At 34.9% G+C, this 14,139-nt stretch overlaps 1 protein-coding gene across 1 annotated transcript; it reads left to right on the forward strand.

The window, feature by feature from the left end:
* Nucleotides 1-5,832: 5,832 nt before the first annotated feature.
* LOC118275077 (ceramide synthase 6-like) lies at nucleotides 5,833-13,923 on the forward strand. The gene is made up of 7 exons (XM_035592934.2): nucleotides 5,833-6,279; nucleotides 8,208-8,322; nucleotides 10,515-10,736; nucleotides 11,282-11,503; nucleotides 11,912-12,027; nucleotides 12,581-12,722; nucleotides 13,326-13,923. Exons 1-7 carry the CDS (start codon nucleotides 6,095-6,097, stop codon nucleotides 13,431-13,433), a joined length of 1,110 nt encoding a protein of 369 aa, XP_035448827.2. The 5' UTR covers nucleotides 5,833-6,094; the 3' UTR covers nucleotides 13,434-13,923.
* Nucleotides 13,924-14,139: the final 216 nt, after the last annotated feature.

Consider the following 14,139-nt stretch of genomic DNA (forward strand, 5'->3'; position numbering starts at 1 on the left):
CAAATAATTAGTTGTGAAATACAAAACTTTACCTACTATTTATGTCCAAAAATCAAATAAGTACAGAATATATTATTGTAATATTAATCACTGAATTAATGCAAGTATTAAAAACTATTGAAGAGTTTCTTAAATTTTATTATAACTTTCGTGAGACATACTAAATTAATTATTATGTTATCGGCTTAATCACGTAACTGTTGGACGAGGAACTCGATTAGTTTCAAGCGATGCTACAGAGTAGCAGCGCGACAGTCGCCGCGTCGTGTGTTGCGGAATGTTGCTCATGAATATGAGCCTCTAGCATGGCTTGAAACTAGTCGAGTTCCTCGTCAAACAGTTAATTGAGTAAGCCGATAACATAATAATTAGTTTCTTAAATAAATAAATTCGCTACGTGAACGTAGATGTTATATTTCCGCCTGTTCCTAATTTCACAAACTTATTTATAAAGCTTCAGATGCTTTGAGGCGACCGAGATATCGAAACGAAGAAAAGTTTTCTATGAAACTTTTATTCCACATACAAATACATTAATAAATTTTGCGTCTACAATAAATATTATAGCAAAATAGGTATTGTCACACTAAGTGCCGCACTCAAAGACATTTAATGACTACTTAAACTATTCCTTAGTAACTATTTTGTATCGAAAACAATTGCTAAGGACTGGGTTAAGTAACCATTAAATGACTCTGAGTACGTACTCAAAAAGTTGTTATTAGTCCAATTTAACTTCAATTTTTTAATCTAAATATATTCCCGCCGATACCGCTAGTGTCGCCTGGTGTTATCTAATTTAATATTAAAATAAACAAACAAAATATAAACCATATCATTTGACATAATGTACATTTATTATTGCACATTTGTTAGATAGTTGAATAGTGATATCGATTTATTATTTAGTGGAGTATCGAGTGACTCTGACTAATAGTTGTTAGTCGATTAATCGATATTCGAACACCACTAATGTTAAGTAATATTTAACAAATCGATACTATCGAATACACCCAAAGACGCTTTATGAAGCTTAAAAATAAATAAAACATTTAATAGTCTGTAAGAATATTTAAATTATTTACAATCGTAATCAATGCGATCATAATATTATTTAATTTTATAACTACTTATGTTATTTTTGTTTTGATAATTAAAGGAATTGTTCGTTTTATGCATGATGGCAGAATATACAATAGTTTTTACATTTTACGTGCATTGAGGCTAATCTATATCACCGATGCTTTTTTAAAATCGTTTTGCTTTTTTAAATATTAAATTGTACAATTTATAAAGGTATTCCTTTCTCCCAAACTACCAATTAAGGTAATACTTTCCGATTTATTCTTTGTTATATATTTTTTTATATGGACATTTTATGTATGGAAATTTTGAAAAATCAAAACTATCGCAGCCAATGCAACACGGTAGTGTTTATTAATTTTATATTTTTAGTATTTAATATTATTTTTATGTGTATGTAAGTGTTATTGTAGTTTTATATAAGCATTATGTTCCAAAAAAGTATTTATTTCGCATTACAAAATGGTACTTATGAATTGGTTGCTAATATATTAAAGTATAGCAAGTATTGGATGTAGACAGTGCTCTTATGAAAAAAATAAATAGAATGTTAAATTGTAAGATCCTTTTTTCCTAAAGATTAATATTATTCCTTCAAAAATATAAATGAGAATGGTTTAATACCACAGCTCGTTCATCTAAATAGATTTTTTTCTAGCAATGTAAGAACACTACAAACAATACTATATCTACATCACCGATTTGAACGTATACAATATTTATTTAAAATGTCATAAATACGATTAAGTTTTTGCATTTTGCTGAATATTTTATCTAGCCTAATATTCGACAGCAATTTTTGCATGACTGTTTTTCGTGCTGCTAAATAACTTTGCCTTGGTAGTATGATCGATTTATAATAATTGGTTTGTTACAACTGACTTCTAATTAAAGAGGAGGTTTCTCTTTGTACACGCAAGTTTACCTTTAGTACGAGTTTGCTTTACGTTTAAAGTAATCGAAACGAAAGCGCGTCCGGCGCTCTGATTGGCCAGCTCGAATAAACCAACCAATCAAAGCGCCGAACACGCTCTCATTTTCGTAAAGTAAACTTATACTAAGGGTACCGTCTCAAACCTTGTGTAAAATGTAATTTTCCCTTATGATTCAGTCATGGTGATAGGACTCTACCAAGTAAAAATTGTTATATGCCGCAGGAAAGCAGTTATGGAAAACTCACCCTTATTGCCTATACATAATTTCCTATGTATATTTGTCATGTCGTGTCTATAACTGTGCTGTTACCCTTTAAAACAACCAAATAATGTACAAATAAAACATTATCATGATACGTTGGTGCCTTTCACTATATTTTAAAAATTGTTGATATATAGGTAACGTGTAGAAACGTTTGTATGATAAGATAAACGAAATGTATGTTGAAAAGTATATTACCTTATGTTGTATGTGTTGATCTCTGTCCTAATTGCATTTGTCGTTAAATTTATTTTTATTATCACCATTTTTTATGTAAATTTTTAATTAAAATGTGCGTATTATGGTTGTTGTTTTTGGTGTAGGTTAACTAACTTTTTGTTTCGTACACAAAATTAGTCACTGGGGTTTTATTTTGCCTAAATTGGCATTTCCCTGACAGTTTCGTGCCCCATCTCTGAATTCTAGATCCTCAAAAGGCCGGTAATGCACTTGTAACACCTTTTGGTGTTTCGAATGTCCATAAGCGGCGCCGATTTCTCATCATCAGGTGATCTACATTGCTTATTAAGAAATAATTGGTATTTGGCTCTTTTTTCATTACTAAATAAAGATTAGATCTGTCTCCACGTTCATCGGCTTAACCTAAAAAAACAACTTAAAAAAAAGACATAAGTGTCAATGTTAACTTGTGTTCCATTTTCGAATCCGATGTTGCCAGTGATTAATTTTGTGTAGAATGGGTATGTTTATTATTTATAAACAAAAGAGGTAAATTGTTATAATGAGGTCGTCGTTGTACTGTGAATGTGATGCGGCGTGCGAGAATATCATTAAAGAGTGTTGATTTGCAAAATAGTCTCTTTTGTATGCGATGAAACAATAATAAATTGATACGAAATATAACATGTTTTATTTTTATAACGTGACTGAATAAATTATTATAGAATGTTCTATGCAGCTTAAATGACTACCTAACAGACAAATATAGAAAGCTAATTTAAGAATTCGATTTCATCATCATATCGTCACGCCTTTAATCTCCGAAGGGGTAGGCAGAGGTGCACATTATGGCACGTAATGCCACTGTACAATGTACACCCAATTTTTACAATTTATGTTGTAAGGCCCATCTAATAGGTGGTTAGCCTATTGCCATATTCCGGGCACATTTCCAGACTCCGTGCTACCACTGAGAAATTTTCGAAAATCCGAAAAATGCCCAGTAGGATCGAACCTAAGAACCTTTACCCGGCAGTCGCACTTGTAACCACTCGGCCAACGAGGCGGCCTTTGGGCAAAGAATTCGATTTGTTCAAACTTCGTTATAATATTTTATTGGTCAATAAATAATACAAAGTTCTTATGATCTCATAATAACTTGTTCCGATTATATGTCTAACTAAATATCTTTGGCTTAAAGACGTTTTCCAGGAGTTTAATGAAATACTATCAAATGTTCTAGAACCTACCTACTTATAGATTAAAAAAAAAATGTTTTTGATACTATATTGTATATTATTCTCAATAATGTATGCCTACTAAAAGGAAGTAAAGCACAGTAAATGCTTCATCATCCGCTTCTGCAAGTCTAAAATAGAGCCTTAAATATATGTACATTATTTTTTTGTTTTTGTTTGCCAACATTACCTATATGGATAGTTTGAAAAAAGAAAATTGAATACACTTAGGATCACAATTATTATCCCTTTCCTCAATCTCTCCAATCCCCGAATCCTTAACAATCCTCAACCTTCTAAACCCCAGAAGGCAACGCACTTGTAACGTCTCCGTTTTTAGGTGTCTATGGGCGATGTCGATTGCTTGCCATCAGTTGAAACGTCGTCTTGTTTAGCGGCTTATACTTACTATAAAAAAATATGCGTCGCTACTTATACATACATATAGCTTAGGTTTTTTTAAGGCCGTAAATCATACAATGACTTCTCCTGCCTTGGGCGAGGCGAAAGGGAGTGACAGTTTTACTGACTAGGAACCACCCGCCACCGAGTAGGAACCACCGTTCCTACTCCTACTTATCGAACCGGAGTCCTTGTAACCCGCTAGGTAGTTCGCAGCTTCGGATCATATAGCTTAACTTAGCAATGAGTTCTACTTACATATGTATATAAGCTTGTTCTTCGATAGAGGCCTACTTTTTTTATTGCTACTAGAGATGAGATATTTAATATTGAGAAGGGCAAAACAAGCCAGCGCGTTCATTAATTCAACCTTCATTCAACATTTTAAATTTGATGGCCGGTTTTATTAACCAAAGTTATTTATATCTTGTTACACAATAACTTGTAAGATTAGAAGTATTTTTATTTATTTGTTTATCTATTTATTAATAGGTGACCCGGCAAACTTCGTACCAGCTCAAATTTTTATTTCTCACCTTCTCTGGACCTCCACAAATAGTTCAAGATCAAAATGAGCCAAATCGCTTCAGCCGTTTTCGAGTTTTAGTGAGACTAAAGAACAGCAATATATTTTTTATATATAGAGTTTATAGGGACGAGAGATTATAAGCAAGTAAGGTAAGGTATCTGTATACATAGTATTAAAGAAAAAAGTATTGGGCTTATATAGTCGCCAAGTACATGTGTAATACATGTTAATTTGAAATTAGTGGCGTCCATAAATTACGTCAGATGTTTGAAGGGGGTCGAGTCAAATCTCATCTGTAATCTTACGTTGGGGAGTGGGACTATATCTTTTCTGGTTTTACTGAAAATCATATGGATATGTTGGTATCTCTCTTGAGACTGCGTATGATTCTCCATGGACTGAATTAGAGTACATGTTCTTTTTTTATTGCAGTAATGAGGATCTAAGTACCTATTCTATTGTTAAACTTTTATTACACTTATAGCTCTTAGCATTATTTATTACTACTTAGTCTTAAGTAGTAGTAAATAAAAGCAAAAAGATTTTTTTTTCTTTCTACAACAACAATCCAACACGGACGTGTCGGGTCGGGACGGGTCTGCGGAGGGTGAGGAAGGGTAACTCTGCGCCCGAACAGAATCAGAACCCGTACGTGTGGCGCGTCGGGTTCCGCGCGCGCCTAATGGAGCCGTCAGACCACCATGGAGCCCAGTAGGGCTGATGCCTGATCCGGAGCTGCGGACTACCTAGCGGGTTTACCAGGGCTCCAGCCCAACAAGCAAGAGTAGGAACGGGGTGGTTTTTAGTCATTAAGAGTCTGACACTCCCTCTCGCCTTGCCCAGGGTGGGGGAAGTAATTGAATGATTTTCCCCCTTTAAAAAAACACGTTTTTACGCTAGAAACCAACAGTTTGTAAAATCTCTGGTGACCTTGGGGAATGGAGGAGGGGGCTAAATAAAATCTCACATCTTCTGACCAGGGGGAGAGGGAGGGATAGAAAATTTAAAGAAACACCTCACGTAGTTTATGGACTATATACCTAGGTGTTTTATTAATTCTAAATAGGTAACCACTTATTCATACTGCATTATCTGATTGTAAACTGATTAGGCGTTTATAACTTACCCGATATTTTACTATCGACATAGATATCGCAATCAAGTGTTATTTTGTAATGATAATAATTGTATTATTGGGAATGATTACTTCATACAAGACATATTATCTAACAAACAACCACGTTCAATTATCCGGTTCCAGTTTGCCTTGCAGTAGGTACCTATAAGTTTTATGTGTTTTGGTTCGACACGCCGACGCGAGTGACGCTTCTTCGGACCTCGTAATTACAAAAATATAAATAAAAAAATACTTAAAACAAAATATTCCTAAAAGTGATTATTTTCATTAATATTATCTACTAAGTATTAAAATAATTTTAATTTATATTTGTGGACTTTTGCTAAAATGGATACATTAAAGTGGCTATCAGATTTGTTTTGGGATGAGCGCTGGTGGCTGCCTCGTGGCGCGAAGTGGGCTGATGTGACCAATGGACCGGACAAAACTGTGTTACATCCTGATGTGTCAGATTTTTACTATGTTATACCTTTGACGATCGGCTTACTCGTCCTAAGATATGTATTGAACATGTAAGTACTTTTTTTTCTATTTAGTATGGGGAAACCTGTTATGACTTAAACTTTAAACCACATATTTGTTATCATCTTGGCTGACAATATACGAAAAATTAGCGAAATAGGCCCAGTAGGTAAGCCAAAAAGTATATTATTCTCAGTGAGTTAATTTGAATACTCTACACACATTCCTAGTCAACCTGCAAAATTACAGCTTTTCTGTGATCAAGGAACATGTAGCTGTTTACACAGAATTTAATACTTAAAATTAATTTAATTATTTATTTTATGTGAAAAATTCTATTTTTTATTTTCGGTTTTCGTTGAAATGTTTAGTTGTATTATGCTTCTGTGGACGAGTAGCACTTGTAGTTTCATTTAAGTCATATGAGTGTTCTCCATACTGCCTATATTGTAATGTAGGTACTTAATTACCGGTTGCGTCATTGACCGAAATGGAAAAGATTGCCGAGCAAGTGTCTTCGGTTTGGCAGATCCCCGTGTTGGCCGTTATAGTAAATTTTTAAAATGCGTAGTAAAACCACGAAGTATATCTCGTGCCACATTTAGGTACATGGGATTTTATTTATACAGAGTGGCCAAAGTCGTGGATCAAACAAAACAGGGAGATAAAGGATACCTCCTATTTTTATTTCCAACACGAAATCTTTCTCCACCATGGCCATAACTTCGTTGCGCGAAAAGAATTTGATTAAGTATTTTAGTTTTATTCAGTGAAACTATCGTGCTTTATTACAATTTAATCAGTAAAATATAAGTTTATTAACCACAATAAAGCTAAAGGTGTTGTATTATAACTCGATAATGTATCAATACATAGATAAATACTACAAATTGTATTACTCAGCTTGTAGTAAGTACCTACCAAATTAAACGAGCAACGATTTCTTCCCATAAATTTTGAAGCGTTACAAAAAATTACTTCTCTATTTAAGAGCACGATTCGAAAAACAAAAATGCGTATTATAAAAAGTAACCCTTTATTATTAAAAGACTTGCTAATTTAATGCTGATGCAAATGAGGTACCTACAACACTACTCTTTGACCTTTAGTTCCTCATTTCATCCCGATTCCTTCAGCCGTTTTGTCGTGTTTGTGTAACAAACAAATAAACAAATATACACACAAATTCACTAACAGCAACTTTTCGCATTAACACATTAAACGCCATAGGGGGTAAAAGTGACCGGCGCTAGCGTTGGACTTGCCTTCAACAGATTTTTGTTGGCAGTCAAAGTGGTCAAAGTCTTAATAATATTTAGTAAGATTAATAAGATGAATTTTATTAATAGAGAACAACTAATCCAGACTAAACTTGATTAAAATACAAAATATAGGCAACAAGAATGTCGATTTTTTGTATCCCTCAATCAGGTTTTCATAGCATTTAAAAACTAAAATTAATTAAACCATACAATAACAACATATTTTCCTTAATCTATTAATAAAAAACTTATAGTAGTTATTAAAAAATAATCGTGATTTGCTTGTTTTTTTGTTGGCATTGAATAAGAGCCTAGACAATGAAAGAAGTTTTCAAATCGCTCACTGGGGAGGACATGCATAGTCTTTCAGTACTAGCAAATATTATGACTGTTTTCAGCAATTATCATTCACCCCTATGAACTAGCGTGACGTAACACTTAAACTAACCTGTACGGTTAGGTCCCACTTATAGGGTGCTGAAAACCAATAAGTCACCTATCTTATCTTAGCTTGCTTGTCAGGGAATCGGGGATTGGGAAGGGAGGGCATTGTTTCACGTCGGTTTTCTGTGAGGCCGTCAGACGAGTGTCACACCGGTCAAGCCGGCAAATTCATGCCGAAGCATAGCTCTCCCACGTTTAGGATTTGTTTACATTAAGAAAAATAGATTAATGGTACTTACCTAATATATCTAATAATTACCATATTTTTGCAGATACTGTTTTATACCCCTCGGCCTAGCTCTAGGCATTCGTAACAAGAAGAAGAAAAATCTACAACACATACCTGTATTGGAGGCCGCTTATAGGAAAAATGCCCTTATCAAAGATGTAAGTACATTAATCATGTGTGTGTATAATTTATTTACCTACGTCATATTATTATGTAATTGTACATAATGAATGTGTAATAATGTCAAGATAAGCCCATTGGTGGCGCGATTGGCACAAATGATCCATTAAAAAACATAGTACCTATACCAGTAGTCTTTTATTTTGAGGGGTAAAATCATCTCTTCGAAAATCATCATCGATGATTTCTCGCGCCTTGGGCGAGGCGATTGGGAGTGTCAGACTCTTACTGACTTAAAACCACCCTGTTCCTTTTCCTGCTTTGAGCCGGAACCCCGGTAACATTTCACGTTGTCCGTAGCTCCGGAAGGTACCAGTAGTCTTCAGCTTTGATTGCTATATCGAGCAATAAAATTCGCAAATACTACTTCTCTACCATCGGCTTTGATTAGGTACCATATTGGGCAATAAAATTCATAAATAAGTCAGTGCTTCTCTACAACTGGAATATTCAAAATAATAATTTGGTGCCACTCAGTGGGCTTCTTCTAAAACTAGTTTACTATTTTTGGATTAGGTATTCTATCCATATCTAGTCTACCTAACCTTTCTAAATACTTATATCAATAAATTTTATATTTAGTTTTTCGGGTTTTTACGACACTGCTTATTTTTAACCGACTCCAAAGCAGGTTCTTAGTTTGGCCTCTACGTATGTACCTATGTATGTTTATGTGCAATTATCTCGCGTTTGGCGAGTTTGAGGGGTATTACCTGTCTAAAAAAAATGAGGTGGAAACGAAAAAAAAAGGTTTTTTTAAACGAGTGTCTACTACAGCTAAAGAGTTTGTTTGAACTAATCTCCGGAACTACAGGCTATGAAACATCACGCTATAATCAATAGGCGCCAGAGAAAAACTATGTAAATGCGAAAGTAGACTCACGTCTCCGTCTCTTCTTTAGTAGGCCTACGCCTTTTTTTTTAAGGGGGAAAATCATCCAATGACTTCTCCCACCTTGGGCGAAGCGAGAGCCTTCTCCTGCTTTTCGAGCCGGAGCCCCGGTAAACCCGCTAGGTAGTCCGCCACTGTACCTACCGATTTGAATAATTATTATTTTTGTGTTGGTTAGAAGTAACTAGTTTATACATACTTATAGCATAGGGCCTATGACGTGGCTTGAAACTATTCGAGTTATCTCGTCAAGTACGTGACTATAAGGGTCCGTTCACACAGACCGACTCAGAGAGCATCGGCGTGCATTTTTCTTTTCATACAGACCGGATCGTATACGCTCAAAGTCGATCGGCTGCGCGAGCATTTTTAATGACAAACACAGTGCACATTAAAAAGTCTAAAAATGGACTTATGGCTTTATTGTAATTTTACGAGAGAATATAAGCCCGTTCGATTTTATCGGAATTAAGGAATATTTACCAAAGAATTGTGGAGTCGGAAAATGTATTGAGGTCGTTGATTAATGTTTTTTTTTTTATATGAAACACGCTGGTAATCGAGCAGACGTTTACCTGATGCTTTGGGGGTTAGGAATTTAAGGGTCGTTGGGGAATCGAGGGTTAATACAAATACTTAAAACTCTGTTTTCAACGTGATAAAAATTTGCTCTCCTCTCCGAGCCGGTCTGTGTGAACACACCCTAAGCCTACAAACATAATTTGTTAATATTAATCGGTTTACTGTCACCTTATTGGCGTTGAGTTCGAATACTCGTATCGTTTATGTATTTTATTAAGTTTTTTTATTATAATAAGTACCTACATAGGTACTTGTATTCAAATTAATCTACCTGCAAATCCTACAATTGACTGCCTCGTCCGTCGAGTCGTCGAGTGGTCGCAATTGCAACTGCCGGGCAAGGGGTCTCGGGTTCGATTCCCGTGTCGGACAAAGCATTACTAGGCTTTTTTCGGTTTTTCGTTTAGAATAATTGTGCCTAATATAATTATGGCAATAGGCTCACCCCTTATTACATGGGACTTATAACACAAATGAAAAGTGGGTGTACATTGTATAGCTTCATTTCGTGTCGTAATGTGCACCTCTTACTCGGAAAAAAGACGTGACGTTACTAAAAAAAAACCTACAATCAACGTGCCTTCAAAACTTCCACAGCTTTATTACATATTATATTTATTGTCTTGACCTAACTGCAACTAATATCTAATATCAGCTTCTAATCTAATATCAGCTTCTAACAATTTCACATTTCAGACTACTGCTCTTGCCAAGCAGTTGGACATGTCAGAACGGCAAGTGGAGCGATGGTGGCGCCTCCGCCGTAACCAGGACAAAACATCGAGCCTCACCAAATTCTGTGAACATGCTTGGAAGACTTTCTACCTCTTCTTTAGCACACCCACAGTTTACTACATAGTGTGGGACAAAGATTGGTTTTGGGACCTCGATAAGTGTTACACTAATTATGGAAAGCATGTAAGTAAATAGTTTGTTACGATTTCTGTACTCTTAGTATGAGTTTGCTTTACGTTGAACCGAGACAAGAGTGCTTTCGGCGGTCTGATTGGCGGGCTCCAACAAACCAACCAATCAGAGCGCTGAACGCACTCTCGTTTCGATCTCGTTTAACGTAAAACAAACTCGTACTAAGGGTACTGTTCACTGTACATTAGCGATCATAAATAAATATACATCCTATCCTATTACGGAGATTCCCGTCTAGTTTCGGACACACCAGGACCCTTAACCTAGTAGATTATCTAGGTGAGGCCAAAGGTTTGGCTGTAAGAGAATGCCCATGGCATTAAGCCTACCCATGTACCTACATACATAATTCAAAGTCAAAGTCAAAATTATTTATTTCAAATAGACCGGGAAGGCACTTTTGAACGTCAAAGCAAATATTACAATATAAAGAAAACAAAATGTCTGTTTGTCGGTCAGCCCTCTATTGAAGCTATTTGTTGCATAAAGCCTTTTAAATAAATAAATATGTATACGTAAACTTTATTATTTTCTAGGAGCTTACAATGGACATTTATTGGTTCTACTTGACGACAATGTCGTACATGATTGCTTTGTCGATCACCTTCTTCCACGACGTGAAACGCAAGGACTTCTGGGGAATGTTAGCTCATCACGTAGTAACAATCTTGTTGCTGTGCATCAGCTGGATTATAAGTGCTTTCAGGATCGGGATCGTAGTCATAGTGTTATTGGACCTCACTGAAACTTGGCTTGAGGTAGGACATTTTATTTTAACTACAAACAAATACACCTTTCCTTACATGTGTATTGATTTATTTTTATGGTATAAGCCGGTAAACGAGCAGACGGATCACCTGTTGGTAAGCAATTGCCGCCGCCCATGGACACTTGAAACACTAGATGCGTTACAAGTGCGTTGCCGGCCTTTTGGTGTTCGGGATTTAAGGGTTATTGGGGTATCGGGGATTGGGAAGATGGGGAAAGGGGTGATTTATTAGTTTTTTAATATTATTTTATTTGTGCGGTTTTTTGCGCTCTCTAGATGGCGCTTCCAGCGTTTTTAGGCCTGTTACCTGTCGGCAAATAATTTTATTGTTTGCAGAATCATAGTTTTCTGCAATAATATATTTGTATGTGTTTGTAATTATAAATTTTTGTTTTAGTTCGTGAAAGCCTTAAAGAGAGCGAATTTCGAGAGACTGGCGACATCTCTGTTTGTGGCATTCGTGCCTGCGTGGTTCTATACAAGGATGTATTTGTTCCCGCTGTACTTGTATAGGTAAATATTCATTTATTTCTATATGATTTTATTTTAAGTTACCTTATAGGTAGATTTGTATTCATTAAGTTTACCCAATTTTGCCACTTTTATATCTAAGGATATTAAAAAAAAATATGCGTTTTCTAAAGGGGCATCCAATCCCACTTATTTCCACGGTGACTAGTTTTTGGAAAATATATAATTCAGTTACAGAGATAAAGGGTAATAATTATTTGATTACTGAGAACTGAGCGGTTACAAAAAAAGCTAATTAAAATAATATAAGTAAATAAAACTCCCGATCGATTTCGATCACGGTGGCCAGTTTATCTCACTAAACTAGCTCACTGGGCTGGAGATTTTATAGTGCTCAAGTGTATGTACAAACATACGTGTTCCCTGTTCTCTTATTCTCAGAATCCGATGGGAATATAATTTAGTGTAACAATAGCTACTGAGTCTACCTTTATTTTCTTGACAGCATAGTCAATAACAAATAACTTAGCTGACTGTAACTTATGTGTTATTTTTATAGATACCCAATTATAATTAATATTATTATTCTTTTCAGCACCTCAATCCGTTCAATGGTCTTTTGGGGACATGTCTTCGCTTTATACATAGTGAATGCAATGCTTTTCGTCTTATTCTTCCTATGTGTGTACTGGAGCGTTCTGATAGTCAAAGTGGTATTTGATACTATGAGATCTGGGGTAAGTTTTAAACCTCTATTTTTACTCTTTTTATATATTTTCTGTCGTTAGTTACTGACACATATAACGAAAAGAACGAACTTAAAAATGGGGACAGTTTTTTAAACACGACTTAGAATCGACGCATTTTTATTTTTTGGGAAGCTATCTAGCGACTGTAGAGTTTTTACTTGGCTAAAATTACCTCGTCACACACCACTATCAAAAGCACAAGGGAGCACCGGGTCTTCTAAAAAAACCTGTATACATTGTGACACGTGACCCCCTATGCCAGTCTTCTCTAGAGGGTTAGAGTCCCCACTTTAAGTGCCCGTAACTGAGATAACCTTACAACATCTGTCTGTTCATGATAACTTAAAAGTACATATGTAATAGCTACCTAACAAAGACTTAATCAAAAAACACCAAACGAAATTCTAGTTAATTTCCAGGTCGGGCAATATATTCTTGCTTTAGTATTTTACGGAACCTTGTTACAACTGTGTCCAATATATGGCAATAGGCTATAAACCCTTAGTATCATTTAATACTTCTTCCCCCATTGTCGCGGGATGTTTTGTATGTAATATAATAGGTTACCAGTAATAACAATTTCTACTTCAGGTCCCCCGAGATGTAAGAAGTTCCAGTTCAGAAGTTTCCGAAGCTGAAGTCGACAAACTGCTACTACAAACAATAGATAAAAAGAATGCCTTGAACAAGTCGTTATAAAACATTATTTTTAATTAATTTTAATTAATTGTTTGTGCCTACTTAAGTAACTTAAATAAATGGTAATGAAAAGATAATGAGAGAAATTATGAATGGAATGGATAAGAACTGTTTGTTTTTCTTTTATTAAAATTAAGATACAGATAATATATATTTAGGTATAAGTCGGTAAGGTGTAAAGTTATTTCTTTAAAGTATTATATACAACGAATTTAGTCTTAGGTATATTTTTAATGAATTTAGTATTATTCCATTAATTAAAATAAAATATCCGTGTTATAATTATTTCGTTTTATTAACCATTGATCTTTACAGATCTTTTTATATACATTTTAGATGTGAGAACGCCTACTTATTAATATAAGCAACTCCAGCATATACATTTTTGCTTTTAGTTTTCTTAGTTGTAGGTACTCTGTCCACTGTGTTACCTGTTACCTATTAACGAGCTATTCGAACTGATATTAATAAATAAATATAACTAAACAAATTAGCTTGTGTTACCGTTTAATCAAATATTATTGTGTGTTGTATATGTAACTAGCTGACACGGCAAACTTCGAACCGCCTTAAAAAAAATCTCATCTTTTAAACCTTCCCTGGACTTCCACAAATGGTTCAAGACCAAAATTTGCTAAATCAGTTTAGGCATTCTCGAGTTTAAGGGAAACTAACGAACAGCATTTGATTTATATATATAGAGATT

The sequence above is a fragment of the Spodoptera frugiperda genome, chromosome 11, assembly GCF_023101765.2.
Source record: "Spodoptera frugiperda isolate SF20-4 chromosome 11, AGI-APGP_CSIRO_Sfru_2.0, whole genome shotgun sequence".
Taxonomy (NCBI): domain Eukaryota; kingdom Metazoa; phylum Arthropoda; class Insecta; order Lepidoptera; family Noctuidae; genus Spodoptera; species Spodoptera frugiperda.